Source organism: Lepidochelys kempii, chromosome 8, assembly GCF_965140285.1.
Source record: "Lepidochelys kempii isolate rLepKem1 chromosome 8, rLepKem1.hap1, whole genome shotgun sequence".
In the NCBI taxonomy this organism is placed as follows: domain Eukaryota; kingdom Metazoa; phylum Chordata; order Testudines; family Cheloniidae; genus Lepidochelys; species Lepidochelys kempii.
This window is the reverse complement of record NC_136387.1, coordinates 46,272,686-46,296,073: the sequence shown is the minus strand read 5'-3', so window position 1 is coordinate 46,296,073 and position 23,388 is coordinate 46,272,686. Positions and strand designations below refer to the sequence as shown.

Below are 23,388 nucleotides of genomic sequence, written 5' to 3'. Positions count from 1 at the left end.
CAATATTCTTGCCATGTTATTTAACCTTTAAACCTTTAACCATCATTTGCTGTGGCTTAACAGTTTTATTGCCTGGCCTTCACTTAGGTCTCTGGGATGGAGCAGACCCTCTGGGTTAGTCCAGCACTGGGTCAGTATGGCACTATGTGAATCCTTACTTTAAAGATACATGGCCCCATCCTTGGCCATGCTCAAGCAGCAGCACAAAGCAGCCTTAAACCTGGCTTAAAGGGTCAGGGGCTGATTCCTCCAGCATTGGGGAACCTCCAATGGTACAGAGTGGTAACAGCTTCAGTGCTGTCCCTGGTACCTTGGAGCAGAGGGTGTCGCTATGGTAAACAGGAGGGGCTATCCTTGCCAACCAATACAGCTCCTTCGGGGTATGAGTAGGCTTTAGGATATGTTATTTAAATAATGGTTTATTGGGTACGGGGGCGTTTTTTAATGAACAAATTAAAAAATCCAGCAGAATGCTGGGAAAAGGCTTTGGGACTACAGGGCTAATAAAAAAGCTAGGCTATTGCAACCAGGGGCCCTCCACTTCCTGTGCTTTGCACTTTCTTTCACTTCCTCGTACCTGTGTACATAGGCATTCAACTCTCTCAGCCTAAGGCAAGGCATTGTGCTGCAGGAACAGCATCGGGGAACCCCACAAAGGCTTGCTGGTGGCCTACCGGGTGAGAAACACTGTGCTATGGAGTGTAGTCCTAGCAGAAAATTAATAGCTGGGTTTAATGAGAGCTGCAATGAACTGCACTTGCTGCAGGAAAAGTGCTCAGCTACTCAGACAACTCCATCCTGCACAAATTGCTGCAGATGCAGTCAATGAAGCACCAGTAAGGAGCATTATGTTATCAGAAACTCTCCATTTGCTGACCATACCATTAGGTCAAAGATAAGATGAGTCACTATGTTTGGATCCAAATGTCATTTGCCCAAATGTCAGGGGTTAGGTTTGGCCTGTTATAGAGAGGAGTTAGCCATCAAGGTCTGATTCAGATCCAAACTCCAGGCAGATTCAGATGCAGGAGTGCAGCTTATTCCAATCTCAACACATCAGCACAATTTCTATCATCTTCTGAACTCTGCCTTTTCCAATCAACCCTTTCCCAAGCCACGGCTGTCTTCTCTTGATGTCTTCATGCTTCAGTTGTTTACACACACAGCTGATTAAACTTATTAAACTTGGTCACTAGTAAACCACAGAATATCATCTGAGACCATTCTCTCTTGGCACTTTCACCGTAAGTTGCAGTTTCTCTCCAGTTATCAAGTGCAAAACTTGAAAGAGCAAAGGAATTCCCTTTCCCTGACTCTGTGAGTACAAATTATTCATGAAACTGTCTCAACAAAGGCAAGTGAGAAGGCTCAAATGTAAATCCCCAGGATGAAAAAGAGAGAATCAGAACCCCACATTTTCAGGAACGCTGAGGTCCACAGATCCCACTGGCAATCAGGCCACTTCTGTGTAGTTACATGTGACCTTTGCAGCCTCTTTCACCTTTATCTTTCAAGTGCCTGCCGGCAAGCTGTATTTATACAGTGGCCATCAGTGTAGAATCTGAGCACTTCATAATCTTTGTATTCATCCTCACAATACCCTGGGAGGTATTGTGTTCTGTTCTCCCCGCTCTACAGAGAGGGAACTGACACACAGAGTGACAAAGGGAGTCGCACAAGGTCACACAGGAAGCCCATATTAAAAAAAAAAACTTGAACCCAGGTCTCCTAAGTCCTAGACTAGCAACCTAACCACTGGGCTGTTCTTCCTCTCTGCTACTTTTGCCTTTTGCATCTCACTCCTATGTTCCCCGTTCTTTTGGACTGAAATGAGGGGAGGTGCTTATGTTGTTAACTTGCAGGCCTTTGCATGAGGGTCCCTGAGGAGTCCTCTCTCCTCAGACAGAAGACTGTGTAAATTGTCCAAGACAAGCCAGTTGTTCTTTCCTAAAAACAAGTTTTATGTAGAGAGTTACAAGCAGTGATGAGCTGCCAAAATCTTAACAACCGGTTCCCTATAAAAAGTTTCAGAGGAACAGCCGTGTTAGTCTGTATTCGCAAAAAGAAAAGGAGTACTTGTGGCACCTTAGAGACTAACCAATTTATTTGAGCATGAGCTTTCGTGAGCTACAGCTCACTTCATCAGATGTTTACCGTGGAAACTGCAGCAGACTTTATATACACACAGAAATCATGAAACAATACCTCCTCCCACCCCACTGTCCTGCTGGTAATAGCTTATCTAAAGTGATCAACAGGTGGGCCATTTCCAGCACAAATCCAGGTTTTCTCACCCTCCACCCCCCCACACAAATTCACTCTCCTGCTGGTGCTAGCCCATCCAAAGTGACAACTCTTTACATAATCAAGTCGGGCTATTTCCTGCATAGATCAAGGTTTTCTCACATCCCCCCCACCCCCATACACACACAAACTCACTCTCCTGCTGGTAATAGCTCATCTAAACTGACCATTCTCCAGGTTTAAATCCAAGTTAAACCAGAACATCTGGGGGGGGGGGGTAGGAAAAAACAAGAGGAAACAGGCTACCTTGCATAATGACTTAGCCACTCCCAGTCTCTATTTAAGCCTAAATTAATAGTATCCAATTTGCAAATGAATTCCAATTCAGCAGTTTCTCGCTGGAGTCTGGATTTGAAGTTTTTTTGTTTTAAGATAGCGACCTTCATGTCTGTGATTGCGTGACCAGAGAGATTGAAGTGTTCTCCGACTGGTTTATGAATGTTATAATTCTTGACATCTGATTTGTGTCCATTTATTCTTTTACGTAGAGACTGTCCAGTTTGACCAATGTACATGGCAGAGGGGCATTGCTGGCACATGATGGCATAGATCACATTGGTGGATGTGCAGGTGAACGAGCCTCTGATAGTGTGGCTGATGTTATTAGGCCCTGTGATGGTGTCCCCTGAATAGATATGTGGGCACAATTGGCAACGGGCTTTGTTGCAAGGATAAGTTCCTGGGTTAGTGGTTCTGTTGTGTGGTATGTGGTTGTTGGTGAGTATTTGCTTCAGGTTGCGGGGCTGTCTGTAGGCAAGGACTGGCCTGTCTCCCAAGACTTGTGAGAGTGTTGGGTCATCCTTTAGGATAGGTTGTAGATCCTTAATAATGCGTTGGAGGGGTTTTAGTTGGGGGCTGAAGGTGACGGCTAGTGGCGTTCTGTTATTTTCTTTGTTAGGCCTGTCCTGTAGTAGGTAACTTCTGGGAACTCTTCTGGCTCTATCAATCTGTTTCTTTACTTCTGCAGGTGGGTATTGTAGTTGTAAGAAAGCTTGACAGAGATCTTGTAGGTGTTTGTCTCTGTCTGAGGGGTTGGAGCAAATGCGGTTGTATCGCAGAGCTTGGCTGTAGACGATGGATCGTGTGGTGTGGTCAGGGTGAAAGCTGGAGGCATGCAGGTAGGAATAGCGGTCAGTAGGTTTACGGTATAGGGTGGTGTTTATGTGGCCATTGTTTATTAGCACTGTAGTGTCCAGGAAGTGGATCTCTTGTGTGGACTGGACCAGGCTGAGGTTGGTGGTGGGATGGAAATTGTTGAAATCATGGTGGAATTCCTCAAGGGCTTCTTTTCCATGGGTCCAGATGATGAAGATGTCATCAATATAGCGCAAGTAGAGTAGGGGCTTTAGGGGACGAGAGCTGAGGAAGCGTTGTTCTAAATCAGCCATAAAAATGTTGGCATACTGTGGGGCCATGCGGGTACCCATAGCAGTGCCGCTGATCTGAAGGTATACATTGTCCCCAAATGTGAAATAGTTATGGGTAAGGACAAAGTCACAAAGTTCAGCCACCAGGTTAGCCGTGACATTATCGGGGATAGTGTTCTTGACGGCTTGTAGTCCATCTTTGTGTGGAATGTTGGTGTAGAGGGCTTCTACATCCATAGTAGCCAGGATGGTGTTATCAGGAAGATCACCGATGGATTGAAGTTTCCTCAGGAAGTCAGTGGTGTCTCGAAGGTAGCTGGGAGTGCTGGTAGCGTAGGGCCTGAGGAGGGAGTCTACATAGCCAGACAATCCTGCTGTCAGGGTGCCAATGCCTGAGATGATGGGGCGCCCAGGATTTCCAGGTTTATGGATCTTGGGTAGTAGATAGAATATCCCAGGTCGGGGTTCCAGGGGTGTGTCTGTGCGGATTTGATCTTGTGCTTTTTCAGGAAGTTTCTTGAGCAAATGCTGTAGTTGCTTTTGGTAACTCTCAGTGGGATCATAGGGTAATGGCTTGTAGAAACTCGTGTTGGAGAGCTGCCGAGCAGCCTCTTGTTCATATTCCGACCTATTCATGATGACAACAGCACCTCCTTTGTCAGCCTTTTTGATTATGATGTCAGAGTTGTTTCTGAGGCTGTGGATGGCATTGCGTTCCGCATGGCTGAGGTTATGGGGCAAGTGATGCTGCTTTTCCACAATTTCAGCCCGTGCACGTCGGCGGAAGCACTCTATGTAGAAGTCCAGTCTGCTGTTTCGACCTTCAGGAGGAGTCCATCCCTTTTTCTGTAGTGTTGGCAGGGAGACCTCTGTGGATTAGTATGTTGTTCAGAGGTATTTTGGAAATATTCCTTGAGACGGAGACGTCGAAAATAGGATTCTAGGTCACCACAGAACTGTATCATGTTCGTGGGGGTGGAGGGGCAGAAGGAGAGGCCCCGAGATAGAACAGCTGCTTCTGCTGGGCTGAGAGTATAGTTGGATAGGTTAACAATATTGCTAGGTGGGGTGAGGGAACCATTGCTGTGGCCCCTTGTAGCATGTAGTAGTTTAGAAAGTTTAGTGTCTTTTTTCTTTTGTAGAGAAGCAAAGTGTGCGTTGTAAATGGCTTGTCTAGTTTTAGTAAAATCCAGCCACGAGGAAGTTTGTGTGGAAGGTTGGTTCTTTATGAGAGTATCCATTTTTGAGAGCTCATTCTTAATCTTTCCCTGTTTGCTGTAGAGGATCTTGATCAGGTGATTCCGCAGTTTCTTTGAGAGCGTGAGGCACAAGCTGTCAGCATAGTCTGTGTGGTATGTAGATTGTAATGGATTTTTGACCTTCAGTCCTTTTGGTACGATGTCCATCTGTTTGCATTTGGAAAGGAAGATGATGTCTGTCTGTATCTGTACAAGTTTCTTCATGCAGTTGATAGATTTCCACTCCATACGGCTAAATGCAGTGCCTTGCATAATGACAGGTTTCAGAGGAACAGCCGTGTTAGTCTGTATTCGCAAAAAGAAAAGGAGTACTTGTGGCACCTTAGAGACTAACCAATTTATTTGAGCATGAGCTTTCGTGAGCTACAGCTCACTTCATCAGATGTTTACCGTGGAAACTGCAGCAGACTTTATATACACACAGAAATCATGAAACAATACCTCCTCCCACCCCACTGTCCTGCTGGTAATAGCTTATCTAAAGTGATCAACAGGTGGGCCATTTCCAGCACAAATCCAGGTTTTCTCACCCTCCACCCCCCCACACAAATTCACTCTCCTGCTGGTGCTAGCCCATCCAAAGTGACAACTCTTTACATAATCAAGTCGGGCTATTTCCTGCATAGATCAAGGTTTTCTCACATCCCCCCCACCCCCATACACACACAAACTCACTCTCCTGCTGGTAATAGCTCATCTAAACTGACCATTCTCCAGGTTTAAATCCAAGTTAAACCAGAACATCTGGGGGGGGGGGGGTAGGAAAAAACAAGAGGAAACAGGCTACCTTGCATAATGACTTAGCCACTCCCAGTCTCTATTTAAGCCTAAATTAATAGTATCCAATTTGCAAATGAATTCCAATTCAGCAGTTTCTCGCTGGAGTCTGGATTTGAAGTTTTTTTGTTTTAAGATAGCGACCTTCATGTCTGTGATTGCGTGACCAGAGAGATTGAAGTGTTCTCCGACTGGTTTATGAATGTTATAATTCTTGACATCTGATTTGTGTCCATTTATTCTTTTACGTAGAGACTGTCCAGTTTGACCAATGTACATGGCAGAGGGGCATTGCTGGCACATGATGGCATAGATCACATTGGTGGATGTGCAGTTCTGATTTAAGGGATGTGCCCCAGTATGTATTTTTTGTACCAACAGGGTTACCATATGTCCGTATTTTCCCGGGAGGAATTTAAATCGCCTCCCAGATGGCGATTTAAGAACCAAAAAGCCTGACCTGTCCAGGAAAATATGGATGTATGTTAACCCTGCCTAAAGTTCTTTTTTAAAAAGATGGGCCTGAACTAGAAATGAGCTCCGTTTCACATGTGTGGGTCCCCACCACTCCCTGGGGGTGTGCTAGGGTGACCAGATGCCCCAATTTTATAGGGACAGTCCCAATTTTGGGGTCTTTTTCTTATATAGGCAGGGGGTGCGGGGTGGCTGGAGACAGGGGCTGGCTGCGGGCAGGGCAGGGGGTGCGGCAGGGGCTGGCTGCAGGCAGGGGGTGCGGGGGTGGCTGGAGGCAGGGGCTGGCTGCGGGCAGGGTGGCGGGTACTCACAGGGAGAGCAGCAGGATGCAACCCAGGCCCAGCAGAGCAGCCGGGGACCCACCAGGCAGCATCGGGAGCCCCAGGGCCAGGGGAGCAGCAGCAACAGGGCTTGTGCCCAGGGCCAGGCGGCAGCCCACATGGCTCCTGCAGCGCAGCGCCCCCAGGGCCGGAGGAGGAATTACATCACTTCCCGGCCGGAGCCTATCAAAGCCTCAGCGTCCCCTGCAGGGAAGCAGGTTAACAACTGGTTCTAAAACTGCTTCAAAATTTAACAACAGGTTCACACGAACCGGTGCGAACCAGCTCCAGCTCACCACTGGTTACAAGCAAGAGGACAAACAGAAAACAAACTTAAACACTCAACACTGCTTGGGGTTGCCTGGACCCAAGGCCGCCCCGTGATGGCCTACTTCCAGGGGTCGTTACAGGAACCTTTTCATTCTCTTATAAGCAACGATCCTCCTGTGCCCCACACTGGTCGCAGCTGACAGTCTGTCCTTGCCGGCTTCCTGCTGTGCAAGTGTGTCTTGTTTTAAGTGTAAAATACACCCTGCTATTCCAGTCGGAATCCATTATCCTATTGCCTAATACAGGAGTCCTGGTTAGCTAACGACCTCCTATTATCAAGGCAGGCAAATGCATTCCAGGAGATTACCGCCTACTCCACACGGGTGATAGTTTGAGAGCTAGATAATATCCCAATTACAGGACTGGCTGCCGCTCTTTTACTTTTCTGGTCTCTCCGAGTGCATCCCCTCAGGCACCAGGCTTCCTGCCTTCACCACTCCTGGGGTGGATTCAGCCACTTTACCCACTCTTGAGATTGGGCACTAGGCTACAGCACCCTGTGTGACAACCATGTTTACGCAACAGGACCAACTAGGTTCAGCACCCGGGGTCCTTCCCTTTGGGAATCTGTGACCAGTGTTCGTACAGTCAGAGCATTGGCTTCACCCAAAGCATCGTCTGTTTTGCAGCAGGAACAAAGACCCGAGAGAGAAAGGATTGAAAACAGCCTATGCACGTCCATCTTGGCAGTCTCTCCTACCTATGTGGTGGATGGTAACCTAATGTTGGGGTTGCTGGCCCCCTACTGGAACTTAGTGGATTAGTGAGACTTTGGCTGACCCTCTCCCACACCAGGAGAAAGGGGAAGGGCCAAAGAGGACTCAGGATCCTGAGACTGATAGTCCCCAGGGCCACTGGGGAGAAGCTTGTTCTCCAAATCAGCCAGCTTGACAGGGTGAGCAGGCCAAAGAGTGAGTCAAGAGCCTGGTCCCCCTCCGTGTGAGCTGGGGCTGCCAGAGCAGAGCCAAGGAGATAGCAGCAGCTGGAGCTTGGCTGGAGGCAGCAGCAGCAGTACTGAGCTGTGGGGGCCAGAGCTGAGCTGGAGGCAGAAGTAAGCCAGAGAGGGAGCTAGAGCAGCCAGGAGCTGGGGCAGCACAGACCAGCCACGCCGAGGGTGAGCCAGGGCTGAGCTGCAGTGGGAGCCCCAGAGCCAGAGAGCGGCCACCGGACAGGTCACAAGTAACACTGGAGCGGAGAGAGGCGAGCAGCTGAGGAGGGTGATGGGGGACCCTGGGCAGTGAGGGCCCAGAAGAGGCTGGAGTGCCCAAGAAGCCTTGAGGCTGGAGTCGGAGTGGGGACATGCCCCTGGATGGGAGGGCCGATGCTGGGAAGAAGGATCTCGTTAGAGCCTGAGAGCATGTATCCACCACCAGAGCAGTCTCTGATCTGTGGTATCCCCACAGCACCGCCAGGGCCTGGTAGGGAGTCCTGGGAGGTGTGAGGAATGGACTGAACTTTCCTTATGTCCCAGACACTGCTATTCATGGTGTTCCCAGTGCCCATGAGGGGCCTGCTTCCTTTAACTGTTTCCATTCTTCCAGTTGCTCTTTAATTGTATTTGGTTTAAACTTAGAGCAGTGCTGAGTGTGTCAGGGAAGCAGCCAGTGAGGAGAGAGCACCCTGGCATGGGGACACCGTAGCCCCTATCCTGAGTGACCACGACACAATTGGGGGTCAAGCCCCACAGGAATTCTGGGCCCAGCCTTGTTGGGGTTACGTGGACTCTGCCACACAGGAGAGTGAAAGGGGAGCCCTTGAGGTCAGGCAGGCCTCTGGGTGAAGGGAGTGGGAGCGAGGACTCAGATCCTTTCACTAGCCCATTTCACTGGGGTAGTGCAGAAACCAGGAAAGTTCCCCACAATAGCGAGACCATTACCCCGGTTACACTAGGCAGGCTTCACTTCCTCAGGCACCCCTCAGCGGGTGACTGGCTCTCAGTCAGATTCTCTCAAACAACTACTACTCCAGCCTGGAGAGAAAGTTTCTTTGGTCTTCTGTACTCATGACCCCTTTCCTTTCATGGTCCCAACCAGTTCTATAGGTTGCCAGGAGGCCGAATCTTCAAAGCTAATAGTTTGGGCATTGATTCTAACAGCCCTTAATTGTTTACTGAGGGGTAGCTTATCCTGAGCCATTCTTGCTCTTTCTGCTTGTCTTTTCTGACAGGCCCCTATTAGACTAACCCACTATCTTCCTACAGTGACCATGCCAATAACCAGGTCAACCTACAGCATTCATAAATTATTGCAGAGCAGTTCCAAACTGTCACTGGATCTTAATGTCCATGTCTCACCCCAATGACGACTTCATCCCCTGAGTTGGTGGCTGGGTCTGAAAGTGCCTGGGAAGGTTTTCCTCCACAAAAGAGCTTCCACCCCTTTGCCTTTCGCATGAGTCCTCAAACATAATTTTAGCAATTGGCCATATGGGGCAAAATCCTGGCCCCATTGAAATCAATGGGAGTTTTGCTTTTGACTGCAGTGGGACCAGGATTTCATCCATAAATCTTATTGGGAGTGGACTACATCCACTCTGATCAAACTGGCCCTGTCAACACTGGTTCTCCACTTGTGAGGTAACTCCCTTCTCTTCATGTGTCAGTATATTTGTGTCTGCATCTGTAATTTTCACTCCATGCATTTGAAGAAGTGGGGTTTTTACCAATGAAAGCTTATGCTCAAATAAATCTGTTAGTCTTTAAGGTGCCACCGGACTCCTTGTTGTTTTTGTGGATACGGACTAACACGGCTATCCCTGATACTTGTCATCCATAAATCTTAGTTTGCTGCCGGGCCCACTTACGGATTCAAGAGGCTGACTTCAGGCAAGCCAGACTTGAACATTTTGGTCAGGGTTTAAAAGACACCAGTGCCTGGTGCTGCTGAAAAGCAGGGGTGTTAAGTTAACCACAGTTGTTAGTCACAGATGGGCATTGCCTTTAGTCCTAAGGACATTCTCCCTGCTAGGGCCAGCCTTAGGGGTGGGCCACCTGAGCACAGGGCGCTGTGGTCAGGGGGGTTCCATGCAGCAGTACAGAAGCACAGACTGCTGGCTGGCATGGGAGCGCCACAAACTCAGAGGCAACACATGGGGTGGGGGAGTGCCCGGATTTCTCCCTGCTTCCTCCCCGCGCAATGGGGAGGGAGGACGAGTGGTGATGCACAGATACTGCTCTCCCAACTCCTCCCTAGGTGTCTGAAGGGGGGGAGAGTGAAGAGAAACATCAAGCACTCCATGCATCCAGGTCATTTTCCCCACCTGGGCTGTGCTGTGAAGCGAGCATCAGGAGCTGCTGCCCTCCCCTTATGCAGCCCAGGTGGGGAAAGTAATCTGGATTCAGAGAGCCCTGACATTGCTTCTTGCTCACAGCCCCTTAGGGGGGCACAGAGGAGCAGCATTTGAGGTGGGAGCGAGCAGCAATGCCAGCCATTCTATGTATCCAGGTCAGTTTCCCCACATGGGCGCAGCAGGGGTTAGGGGCTCAGGGGAGCAAAGGAGTTAGGGGCGCAGAAGGAACAGTGCAGCACAAAGTAGGGGTGGCAGTACACCATATACCATGCCACCCTTATTTCTCCACTGCTGCTGACACTTCAGAGCTAGGCGCCCAGCCAGCCGCCACCACTCTCCAGCCACCCAGCCAGTTCTTAATTTGTGCAGGGGCTTGCTGGGGCTGAGTCACGGCACCTCTTCCAATACAAATTAAGCATTGAAGGAGGCAGCAGGGGCCTGGGGGGTGGGGAGCCTACAGGGGTCGGGAGCCCACAGGAGCCAGGGGCAATGGGGCGGAGCACCTTGCCCATGGGGGCCAGGAACACCAAAATACAAGTTCACCCAGGGCGCCATTTTCCTTAAGGCCGGCCCTACTCCCTGCCCTGAAAAATCCCTGTTGTTGCAGCAGCACAGCAATACAAATTTGAACCTATGTATTAACCTTTGTCCTTTACTGAGCTGCAGAAATTCCAGCTACTTAATCATTTATTTCCCTGCTGTACTCCAGCTTAAGCTCTCACAATGCGAGGCACTGTGACATTGACGTTGACACCAACTTGACTCTCTCCTGATACAGCACAGCATGGTCCAGAGGGTGGCAATCATTGGAGCTGGGTCCAGTGGACTGGCCTCCATCAAGTGCTGTCTGGATGAGGGGCTGGAGCCCACCTGCTTTGAGCAAAGTCATGACATCGGGGGCCTCTGGAGGTTCACAGTGAGTGGGATTTCCTTATCCAGTGACTTCTTAACAAGGTGTTTATTTTGGACCAGGCTATGTGTTGTTTTGAATATTACCATAGTTTACATTTGCAGCCAAGGAAGAGACTGTACCCATGGACCTAGGCAAATTTTCAGACCTGACTCATTGGGCTTCCCTTTCTGACTTCACAGGGATAAGGAGATGGAATGACAAGAGCCATAGTCTCTGGCATACATGTATCTACTCTTCCCCAGTAAAGTCAGTACTTACACTGGAGCAATGCACCAGAGTCTGGAAATCAGGTGTATCCAGTCCCTCAGTAACACCATTATAAAGACAGGGATATGAGGAGATTGAGGGCTTGTCTACATGGGGAAATTGACCAGAGTAGCTACTGCAAAAAAAACCCCAAAACATTCTGGAATAGCTCCCCATATGGACACACTTACTCTGGAATAAGCATGTCTGGTTTGTTTTTGTTGTTGGGTTTTTTTTTTTCTGTGTTATCTGAATCCACTTTGAAAGTGGATTAAGCTAAACCAGAAAAGGCACTCTTCTTCCAAAATAAGAGTGTCCACATAGAGTTATTCCAGAACAGCTATAGCCCTTTAAATTCACCCATAGGCGCCAACTTCTCCTGGCGCTAGTGGGTGCTTGACCCCCCCGCCTGCCCCCGCCCCAACTCCACCCCTGCCCCGCCCCCATTCCAACCCCTTCCCCAAAGTCCCTGCCCCAACCCTTCCCCCTCCCTGCCCCCACTGGATTCCTTCCCCAAATCCCCGCCCCAGCCCCACCTCTTCCCCGCCTCCTCCCCTGAGTGTGCTGCATTCCCGCTCCTCCTCTCTCCCTCCCTCTATCCCGGAGCTTTTTACACCATGAAACAGCTGTTTTGTGGCGGCAAGCGCTGGGAGGAGAAGCGGCGATGTGGTGCGCTCAGGGGAGGAGGCGGAGCGGAGGTGAACTGGGGTGGGGGGGGCAGGGCAGGGAGCTTGGCTGCCGGTAGGTGCAGAGCACCCATCAATTTTTCCCTGTGGGCGCTCCAGCCCCGGAGCACCCATGGAGTCGGCACCTATGAATTCACCCCCTACCTTATTCTGGAATAACTTCCCAGTGTAGACAAGTCCTGAGGTGGTGGTGTGGAACCCATGTGTCTGTTCTGTGTACCAGTGGGCTGTTGAACCCTGCTTTGATGACCCAAGTCAAGCAACTCCCTCTCAATCAGTCACTTTTTGACAACATGTTGCGTATTTTGCATTTGACACAGGAAGCTGGGAGGATCAGCGTCTACAGATCGGTGATCACCAACACCTCCAAGGAGATGATGTGTTTCAGCGACTTCCCTTTCCCAGAGGATTTCCCCAACTACATGAACCACTCCAGGCTCCTGGAGTATTTCAGAATGTACGCCGAGCACTTCAGCCTTCTCAGATACATACGTTTCAAGGTAAGAAGGAAGTCAAAGGTTTGTGTGTGTGCAACGCTGCAGTTGACACGCCAGGCCTTCAGGTCTGCCCAAGCTACGTTTGGTGCAGGACCCAAAGAGGTGTGGGGACAAAGACGGCTTAACATTTAATGTCACCTTTGTGCTCCCCCAATCCTGGAGGTAGCTAGGCTGGAAGTCTGACCCCCAGTGCTAGTGAAAGGAGGCTCAAGGCTGCCCTAATCTGTGGTGTCTGGTGACAGGTCACACCCCCCTCAGCTACCCTTTTCAGCTCCTTAGCATTACTGCCCTGGTGCAAAGGGGCTGGAGCAGGGGTCCTGCATACTTACAGAAGAAAGAAATGTCTGTACTTCCAGGCTTACCCGAGCACTGAGGCCCAGATCCTCAAAGGTCTGTAGATGCCTAACTCCCAGTGGAGTTCATAACTCCCAGTGGGATTTAGGAACCCAAATGTCTTTGGGGATCTGGGTCTAACCATTCACACATGGAACCCATTTACCATAAAGAACAATCCATAATGGTGTTTTGATTTTCATGTGGTTTCCTGTAAGACCACAGTTCACAGTGTAAGGAAACGCCCAGATTTCTCCACCACTGGCCAGTGGGATGTTGTCACCGAGACTGATGGGACGGTTGAGTCGGCCATTTTTGACGCTGTTATGGTTTGCAGTGGCCACTATGCAGAGCCCCATTTACCACTGGATTCTTTCCCTGGTAAGTCCTGCATTTACAGCTGAACATATTACAGAAAGCTACATGGCTTGTGGGGTGAAATTCAGCCCTGGCGAAGCAGTCTGTGGCGGGATGAATACCAGCATTAGTGAATAAGGTGAATTCATTAATGGACTGGAATATGACTCCCTGTGTGCTTCCCTGCAGTGCCCTGCCTGTGTCCTTCTGATCTGCCCAGAAGAGATGGTCTCTGTAGTAAGAGGATATTTTATTCCTAATGTCCTTTCAGCCCTTGCCTCGCTAATGAGGCTGCCAATGAGGTTATTAATTAGCCCCAGCTATGAGCGTGGTTTAATGTGACACAGGTGAAGCACAAACTGAAACTGACTGCCTGAGGGATCACCAGGATGACATCGCAGAGTAGAGCTAATACACAGCTTCCCAGATCTACAGGGAGAAAATGTATAGCTTTGCAACTAAGGAGAAAATCAGTCTGACCCATTTTCCGTGAGTTTTCTGCCATGCCTCACTTTGGGAAGCCCCACCTGCAGTGATTAGAATCCACAGGGGGGAAGATGTCATAGCCCCTTAAAGGAACATGCAATTGGCCGCACCTTCTCCCGTGACAAGATGAAAATCTAAAGGGCCAGATCCATAGCTGGTGTAAATTGATGTAGCTATTGAAGTCAATGGAGCTTTGCTGATATATATCAGCTGAGGACCTAGCACAGAATTTGCAAAGATTCTGAGGGATGATGATGGAAAGCACTGATATATATAAGAAAAACAATGAGGAGTCCGGTGGCACCTAAAAGACTAACAGACTTATTTAGGCATAAACTTTCGTGGATTAAAAAACCCCACTTCTTTGATGTAAGTGTGGTTTTTTACCCACAAAAGTTTATGCCTAAATAAATGTGTTAGTCTTTAAGGTGCCACCGGACCCCTTGTTGTTTTTGTGGATAAAGACTAACACGGCTACCCCTCTGATACTAATATATAAGCTAAAACAATTCATTGTTATTACTTCATGATCTCTGTAAACCCCCAGGCCTGAGTTGAACCTACTCCACATGAGAGGAGCATGATGCAAATGAAACATTGATGTCAACGTATTAGCAACTCCAGATTTAAAAAGGTGGCATTACCTTGGCATAGGAATAAAAACCAGGGGGCCCTGAAGGATAGGGTATTGGATCCTTTCAGAGTACTCAGGGCTCCACACATCACCCAGTGAAATCAATGGAAAGACTCCCATTGATCTCAAGTGCACTTGAATCTGACACTTAAGGAAAAATGGTTGGACACGAAGTGGGAAGACTAGCGTCATTCAACAGGAATTAAGGGTCAAAAGCAATACTGTCCAGGCAGAATTGTCTCAGTGTAACAAGCACATTTATCTAATGGCAGGAGATGCTCCCTGCTTTCTTCACAGGTATAGAAAATCGCTTTAGAGGCCAGTATCTCCACAGCTGGGAATACAAAGACTCTGCCAGTTTCCAAGGGAAGAGAGTCCTTGTGCTCGGTGTTGGGAATTCTGGAGGAGATATCGCCGCGGAGATCAGTCGGGTGGCTGCTCAGGTACAACTCTGGGACGGTGTAGAGATTTGGAGTCTGAGTTCTTCATGCGCACACACACTGTCACTTTGGGGTGGCTGTAACAAAAGTCCAGTGGGCCACAAGCAAAGGCCGATCAAATCCTGGGCAGCACCAGCCGTGCTGATCGTGGTTTCTCTCTCGACACTATAACTACAATATCTACTGTTACTACTTGTAGAGTGGGTTGCCCCAAAGACACATGCTACCCTTTTGAAACCAGAATATATGCAATTGGCAAAGAATTCTAAGTAGATCAAAGGTTCCTGGACAGAAAACACCTCTTCCTGTGACCACCAACCATCCCCTCCCTCCCTGACAGTTTTCTTCCTTTAATTCCACCATCCTTTTTTGTCCCATCTCACACCTACCCAGTTCCATCTCCAAAATAGCTTTGCTGTTTCCAGATCAGCCACGTGCAACCTGGCACCTTCAGTCCTAGATGTGCCCCAGAATCCTTTGTGTAGGCTGCGAAGGAGCCTTCTTTGAAAGAAATGGAAAGCAGAATGTTGCAAAGGTTTCACTGAGAGTCCTGCACTCATGAGCAGGGCCTGTGACTATTCTCCCACCCATCCCCCAAGTCAGGAAACCTAGCTAGTATCTTGAGCTCTTCAAAAGCCCTAATTACTGCCCTTGGAAAGTGCCTCAGGAAGGATGCAAGATGATATTAGAATGGCATGAACAAATTAGTAGCCGAGGACATGCCGAGATTAGGCATTGCGAATTGCACGGAGGTTCAGATCAAGGGCTATAAAAAGATATACTTCAATTTCCTGGACCGTTCTGCAAGTCAGTTCAGCAGATAAACTGGTGGTTTTGCAGCCACTAGGAGTCAGAGAGAGACACTGAACTGACTTGTTAATCTGGAGCCTGGTTCCTTACCCCAACCTCCTTATCTTGGGATATTCTGGTTAGCTCTCTACCCTTCCATGCTGAAGACCTCCTAGCAAACATGCAAGATATGATTTGACAGTGAGAACCAAAAAAAAGGAAACCAGATTCCCGGGCAATACATTTCTCAAGCCTCAATTATTTTCCAGGTGTTTCTCAGCACCAGAAGTGGCACATGGGTGATTAGTCGTATTTCAGACCATGGCTTTCCTCTTGACATGATGCTCACCACTCGCTTTCACAACTGTCTCGAAAACTTCCTCCCATTAGCCCTCATGAGACTGCTGAGGATGAAGAAGTTCAATACATGGTTTGACCATGCAAATTATGGTTTGATTCCTCAGAAAAGGTGCTTTCTTTGTTTTCAGTGTAAATCTCCCGTTTCATTTGGGGAATAGTTACAGACTAGCAAAGCCCTACATTGCCGTGCTCATAGGCACTTCTAGTTTAGGGTTTAACACCTATCTGCCAATGGTGGCAATTTTTCACATTTGTTTCCATGTAATACGTTGGTGTGAATCTATCAGATTGACAGCTGCCTCTTCTGGATAACAGTGTAACAGACTCCCATTTGGATCTATAATTTAAGGACTTAGAACATTACCCTACAGAAGGCAGGAGACTGGATAGCTCGGGAGTAGAGTGAGGTGAATATTTTTATGCAAAGTTTTTTCACTGCAAAAATGCAGATTTGGTCAACTGAAACTATTCATTAATGCGGGTCGAATCTGACACATAGTTTTGGCCAAAAAATGAAAAAACTAAATTTTTGGAAAAATCAAAATGTTTTTATTTTAGCATATTCAAATTGAAATGTTTCCACTTTTTAGAAAGTGGTTTTCTTTTGGAATTTATGTCGATTTAATTTTAAAAGAACATTAAAAAACATTTAACATCCCCCCCACCCCAAAACTAAAAACAAAATGAAAACAATTGTTTCAGGTTGAACAAAATGTTTTGTTCAATCCGAAACTGTGTTTTGGGAGCTGTTTTGGGATGAGGGTTGTTTTGTTGAGGGGGAAAAAATGGTTTCAGTTCAACCTGAAAGTATTTTTTTTCCAATTTTTCTGTTCAACCTCCAAACTGAAAAATGAGTGATTTGCCCAACCCTACTCAGGAGGCTGACAAAGACCCTTTGGCATCTAGGTCAGTAGTTCAAATTCAGCCTAGCTCAGTGACAGGAATTTAGGATCACTAAGTTCTGAGTGCTGTTTTGGTTGTCTACAGCAGTGCTTCTCAAGCTATCTGATGTGGGGGACTGGCCATTTTTTTTCCCCAATGTGCGCGCAGACCGGCAGCCGATGGCTCACAGACCGGCACCGGTCCACGGGCCACCGCTTTGAGTAGCACTGGTCTACATAACATGAGTTGCTGGCTCAGCTTTCCACTCAAAGAAACATTACTATTGACATGAAAAACACCATTGTAAGGCTAGATTCTCCTTTGCACAGCCTGAGCAGCATGAAGAAGATGGAATCTGACTACACCTGGCCAGCTGACTCTCAGTGGGCATGAAGCCAGCACAGCCAGCTTCTCCACTGACCACCCCACCCACAACCCAGGTGGGATGAGGGTTGGATGGAGCACAGCTCTGTTCCTCCTGGCCCAGTTGCAGTGCGGTGCCTAGGGATCAGAACCAGCTGTCATAAGTTAGAGCAAAATTAGGCAGCTCTAACTTATGCCACAGCGCCTTGAGGATCAGGAAGCTATACCAGCTCACCAACCGTTCCCCGTCCTCTTCTACATGAAGTACACCTTGGTGCAAAAGAGAATCTAGCTGACAAATGGTAGTCCCAGCTGGTACTGGAGAAACAGATCTGGATTCTGCCTGCTTCTGCTTATCCACAGAACAGGGCAAGTTCCCTCCACATTTCCCCATCTACACACCTCACCCCTGAGCACCTACCTGCTCCATGTCTGGTCTTACCCCATTAGCTCTTCCACACCTCACAATTCATTGTAGTGTAGCCAGAATTCCAACTCTGCTTTGGTTCTTTTCACACCCCATGTCAGAGCAAACACTGCACTGAATCTCTCTCTCTCCCTTCCTTCTATGTGGCAGTCCAAACCTAAGCTTAATTGTGAATGACGAGCTGCCAAGCTGCATCCTCTGCGGTGCTGTTGTGGTAAAACCAAATGTGAAGGAGTTTACAGAAAGCTCAGCTGTCTTTGAAGATGGGACCGTAGAGGAGAACATCGACGTGGTGGTCTTTGCAACCGGATACACTTTCTCTTTTCCCTTCCTTGAAGAGTCTGTTCGCAACATCTGCAGAAGCAAGTATGCCCTTTACAAATACATCTTCCCACCCGCTCTGGAAAAGCCGACTCTGGTTGTCCTTGGCCTTATACAGCTAAGTGGCTCCATCATGGCAGGAACGGAACTCCAGGCTCGTTGGGCCACAAGGGTCTTTAAAGGTAGGCAGACTGAGGGTTTGTCTGTACTGCAGCTGTACTTCCTAGCTCGCACAGACATACACACGCTAGCTTTGATCTAGCTGGTGCGCTTCAAATAGCAGCGTAACCATGGCAGTGTGAGCTGGCCACCTGTGTACAGTCCCAGCTAGCCCCTCCCACTAGCTGTGGTGCCATTAGTAGAATGTGACCCTAGACACAGCATAATTCCACAAAGAATCAACACACTAGCTTCTCTGTGACACATGACTTCGAGCCTCAGCTGTGTAAACTCACCTAGCTCTGCTTGTTTCAGTGGAGCGGTGTTGATTTGCACCAGCTGAGGATCTGGCTCCTAATACTTAGCTCAGCTCTTGCTAAATATGTCCAGCCTCCGATGTAATCAGTGAAGGAGCTCAGAGTGGACTGACTGGTTTGAGGACTTCGGGATCATCTGTGAAAAATGCTAGTATGTTCTCTGGTTTCTCTTATGTTCCCAGGGTTGAACCAGCTTCCTACTGCCAGCAGGCTGATGGCTGAAGTTGCCAAGAAGCAGCAGCATCTAATCAAACAGTACAAAATGCTACTTATTCTATTCCATATTCAAGGCATGATGCTCCAGTCAGTAACATCACTGCTGAACAGGGGGAGGTAGCCCCTCTATCTATCCCTGTCACCAGAGCCTCTGAGTGCCTTGCAGTATTTTGCTGTATTTATCATCACAACAATGCTGTGAGGCAAGGCAATGCTGTTATCCCAATTTTACAGATGGGGAAATTGAGGCACCTCAGCTAGAGCTTTCAGGAAGTGAGGAGCCTAAATACCTTTGAGGATCTGGGCCCTCAAGACCAAGTGACTTGCCCAAAGTCACATGGAAAGTGTGTGGAGGAGCAGAGACTCAGGTCTCTCAAGTTCTAGACCCGGGGTTGGCAACCTATGGCACGCGTGCCAAAGACGGCATGCGAGCCAATTTTTAATAGCACACTGCTGCTTGCCGGGTCCCAGCCGCCGGCCCCACTCAGCCCGCTGCCGAACCCAGCGGGCTGAGCGGGGCCGGGGCCAGGACCCCGGCAGGCAGCAGCCTGCCATTAAAAATCCTGCCTGCCCCGGCCCACTCGTCTCTGCCACCCCCGCAGGCTGAAGAAGCTTGGTCCGCAGCTGCTGCTGCAGGGCAGGCAAGCTCCCCCTTCCCCCAGCGTGCTGGGTTCCTGCCCCTCCTCCTCCTCCTCCTCCCTCCCTGCCGCTGATCAGCTGATGGCCCTTGTGAGGGAGGGGGCGAAGCGGAGCCGCAGCGCACTTGCGGCTCTGGGGAGGAGGCAGAGAAGAAGTAGGGACACGGGGCCTTGGAGAAGGGGGGTGGAATCAGGGCATATCCCCTCCAGCCCCCTGCCGTGAGCCGCTCTGGGCAGGGGGATGGGAGCACCCCCACGACCCCTGCACCCCCCCCCCCCCCACACACACACACACACACTACCAGCCCTCTGCCCTGACCCCTTCACCCCCGCAGGACCCCAGCCCTGGCTCCAGCACCCCCCACACCCCATGCCCTGATTCTTGCACCCCCCACATTCCCACCCCCATCCTGAGCACCAAACGGGAGCTCCTGCGCACACACACCCCCACATTCCCACCCCCACCCTGAGCACTAAATGGGAGCTGCCCAAGTAAGCGCTCCACATCCCAACCTCCTGCCCCAACCCTGAGCCCCCTCCCTCATTCTAGCTCTTGGCCAGGCCCTACACCCCAACCCCCAGTCTACTCCTCCACCCCCAGCCCTATGTTCAGTGCACTCCCACCCTCAGCTCAGTGCAGAGAGAGAGAGGAAGAGAGGGGGCTAGAACCAGGGAGAAGGTAGGTACCCACTGTATGTGGGCAGGGACGGTATCCCAGATCGGCAGCGGGCTGAATGGCAACGGGCTGAGCCACTCAGCCCACCTCCAGTTTGGGGTCCCGGCCACTGGCCCCACTCAGCCCACTGCTGGTATGGGGTTCTGGCTGCCGGCCCCTGGCCAGCCGGGGTCCCAGCCGCAGGCCCCACTCAGGCCACTGCCGGCCTAGGTGAATGGAACACCAGGCTGGCAGCAGGCTGAGCAGGCCAGCAGTGTAAGATCAGCATTTTAATTTAATTTTAAATGAAGCTTCTTAAACATTTTGAAAACCTTGTTTACTTTACATATGACAATAGTTTAGTTATATAATATATAGACGTATAGAGAGAGACCTTCTAAAAAATGTTAAAATGTATTACTGGTACGTGAAACCTTAAATTAAAGTGAATAAATGAAGACTCAGCACACCACTTCTCAAAGGTTGCCCAACCCCTGTTCTAGACAAACACTCTGACCACTGGACCCTCCTTCCACCGACTAGCTAGATTAATAGAAAAACTTTTTTAGTGCAATTTTTTCCCTATCTGTTTGGGTTTTGGCTTTTAATTCTCCTTCTGTGGAACCAAACAGGTGACGAAGAGAGTCAGGGGAAACTCTTCTGACAGAGGCTATGTCTCCACTGCAGTCAGAGGTGTGACTACAGGACATGTAGACATACCGTGTTAGCTGTAATCTGCTGCAGCAGCACAGCTTAGCCTCCCAAGTAGGTAGCCAGGGTGCCAGGTGGGCTTGTACAGGCCACACTGAAGCCCACGCTGCCACAGCTGGACTGCTACTGGTACCAGCTAGCTCGGGTGTGTCCACACATCCTGCACTGATGCCTCCGATTGCAGGGAGACATGCATTTCTGTGGCTAACAGGACCCTAGAATGCCATTAACCAATGCTCCTGAATAGAGTGGGGTTGGACTCGCAGGAGTTCATTTGAAACATTTCTTTTGTTTCATTCATGCCCTCCTCCAAGTTTTTGAAACTGAATGAAACTGAGTTTCACACAGATTCAAAATCACCCAGAAATGGTACCAGTTTGGCACAGTAGCACTCAAAATAGATCCATTTCTATTGGGAACCAGATCTGAGTGAGCTCAAAGGGATCACAAACTTCTTGACAGACCTGGACCAAGGCTCGAGTTGCAACAGAACAAAACAGGAGAGCTTTGAACAGTTTGGGATTTATTTGATCCGGCTCTAACCCTGCTACAGACTAACACAGCGACCACTCTGAAACCTGAAGTTAATGTTTTCCTCTAGAGCAGTGGCACCATCTTGTGGCTAGGAAGAAATGGCAGCTGGTTCCTGTGCCTGGATTCCCCTTCTTTCTAGTTCAGGAAAAACAGGAGTGAGAGTCAACCACTGACTGTAAAACTGAAAGAGTTCTCATTGCAGCCCAGTCTGATGAGGCTGCTGGTAGAGCAGCGTGTGCAGCATCCTACACTAGTGCCTGTTAAAACGATGCCCGCCAGGATTGGAGGGGCATCCTCTGGCAATTACAACACTGCGTACAAAGTGTCCCTCTAGTAACCACACCATAGTTCTGGGGGGGGTCCTATCTGCTGACCCCATTTAAGTTGCAAAAGAATTTCCTTTCATGACCACGCTGGAGCTCCAGGAGGCCCACTCTCGTCCTCGTGCTTTCCTGGCTGTGTTGCAATTCTCACTGCTTCCCTCTCTGTACCTGGAATCCAGCTCAGGGAGAAAGTGGCAGGGAAGACATGACAACAAAAATCTTCTCATGGGCTTAAACCATGGGCAGTGGGTATAATAGGCCAGGGGAACCTAAGCCTCCCCAAACAGGATGTGGCGTGCCTCCCTCTGGAGGCATGCCACTAGTCTACTGCCTTTGGAGTTTCAGAGTCGCAGCCGTGTTAGTCTGTATTCACAAAAAGAAAAGGAGGACTTGTGGCACCTTAGAGACTAACCAATTTATTTGAGCATAAGCTTTCGTGAGCTACAGCTCACTTCATCAGATGCATAACAGTGGAAAACGCAGTGAGGATGTTTTTATATACACAGATCATGAAAAAATGGGTGTTTATCACTTCAAAAGGTTTTCTCTCCCCCCACCCCACTCTCCTGCTGGTAACAGCTTATCTAAAGTGATCACTCTCCTTACAATGTGTATGATAATCTAGATGGGCCATTTCCAGCACAAATCCAGAACGATTAACAAGAACGTCTGAGGAACAGGAGTGCCACCACCAAAAGGGCACCCGGGCCATGGCCCTGCCCACACTCCACCTAAGGCCCTGCTCCCGCATCCCACTCTTACCCCATGGCCCTGCCCACACTGCTCCTCTTCCCATCCCCGCTCCACCACTTCCCACCCTCCCGCTTCTCGTGCCTCTTCTCCCCTATCCTCATGGTCCCCCCCACCCACCGTTCATGCCTCTTCACCCCCTGAGAGACAGAGAGGCTCGGGGGAGGAGGCAGACAGTGGCGCGAGCAGCGGGGGGGGGGCCTTTGAAGGAGGGGGCAGAAAGACGTGAGTGGCGGGGGAGGGCTTGGAGGAGGGGGGCCGAGCAGGAGCAGGGCCTGGGGCCCAGTGGGGGTGGAGTGTTGGCGAGACCTGGGGGGAGGATGCCAAGTGGGGTGAGCCTCGGGGCGGAGCAGGAGGTGGAGCCATGGTCCAGGCACCAGTGGCCCACCCAGTGCTTCCGGCACTCAGGCCCAGCCTCCCCAAATCCAGGAGTCATGCGCCACCCATGGCTTAGAGAGAACCATAAAATATGGAACTGTCCAGGACACTGAGAATGATCTTTAAAGATCCATTTGCTTGGGCATTATAGACTTTGATCTATGACCTTCAAAACCCATCATCTCAACAATTGCCTCCCTTTCACAAGGACTGAGGCCTTGTCTTCACTACAAAAAAAGGTGTGTTCTTAACTCAAGCAAGAGCTAACTCAAGGCAAAATCCTAGTGAAGATAAAAACAATATTAGAATTGGAAAAGGTACAAAGAAGGGCAACAAAAATGATCAGTTTCCATCTGAGGAGAAATTAATAAGACTGGGACTTTTCAACTTGGAAAAGAAATGACTAAGGGGGAATATGATACAGGTCTATAAAATGATGACTGGTGTGGAGAAAGTGATAAGGAAGTGTTATTTACTCCTCAGAACACAAGAACCATGGTCACCCAATGAAATTAATAGGTTTAAAACAAACAAAAGGAAGTATTTCTTCACACAATGCACAGTCAACCTGTGGAACTTGTTGCCAGGGCATGTTGTGAAGGCCAGAACTATAACAGGGGATTCAAAAAAGAATTAGATAAGTTCCTGGATGGTAGGTCCATTAGTGGCTATTAGTCATGCTTGGGGTGTTCCTAACCTCTGACTGCCAGAAGCTGAGAGTGGCCAACAGGGGATGATCACTCGATGATTGCCTGTTCTGTTCATTCCCTCTGAAGCACCTGGCAATGGCCATTGTCAGAAGACAAGATACTGGGCTGGACTGACCATTGGTCTGACCCAGTATGGCCTTTATG

General features: G+C 49.2%; 1 protein-coding gene across 4 annotated transcripts in view; it reads left to right on the top strand.

Moving 5' to 3' along the window:
• The window catches only part of FMO4 (flavin containing dimethylaniline monoxygenase 4), a 34,071-nt gene that overhangs the window by 1,443 nt on the left and 9,240 nt on the right, over window positions 1-23,388 (top strand). For 2 of the 4 annotated variants that reach the window (XM_073356354.2, XM_073356355.2), the window contains exons 2-8: window positions 10,898-11,035; window positions 12,285-12,464; window positions 13,013-13,175; window positions 14,569-14,714; window positions 15,770-15,969; window positions 17,683-18,035; window positions 18,512-18,584. In XM_073356354.2, coding sequence (XP_073212455.2) covers window positions 10,904-11,035; window positions 12,285-12,464; window positions 13,013-13,175; window positions 14,569-14,714; window positions 15,770-15,969; window positions 17,683-18,035; window positions 18,512-18,584 — 1,247 coding nt within the window. In that variant the 5' untranslated portion in view covers window positions 10,898-10,903. Of the gene's footprint in view, window positions 1-10,897; window positions 11,074-12,284; window positions 12,465-13,012; window positions 13,176-14,568; window positions 14,715-15,769; window positions 15,970-17,682; window positions 18,036-18,511; window positions 18,585-23,388 lie in introns of those variants that run through there. The other 2 variants (XM_073356358.2, XM_073356357.2) reach the window with 2 other exon arrangements.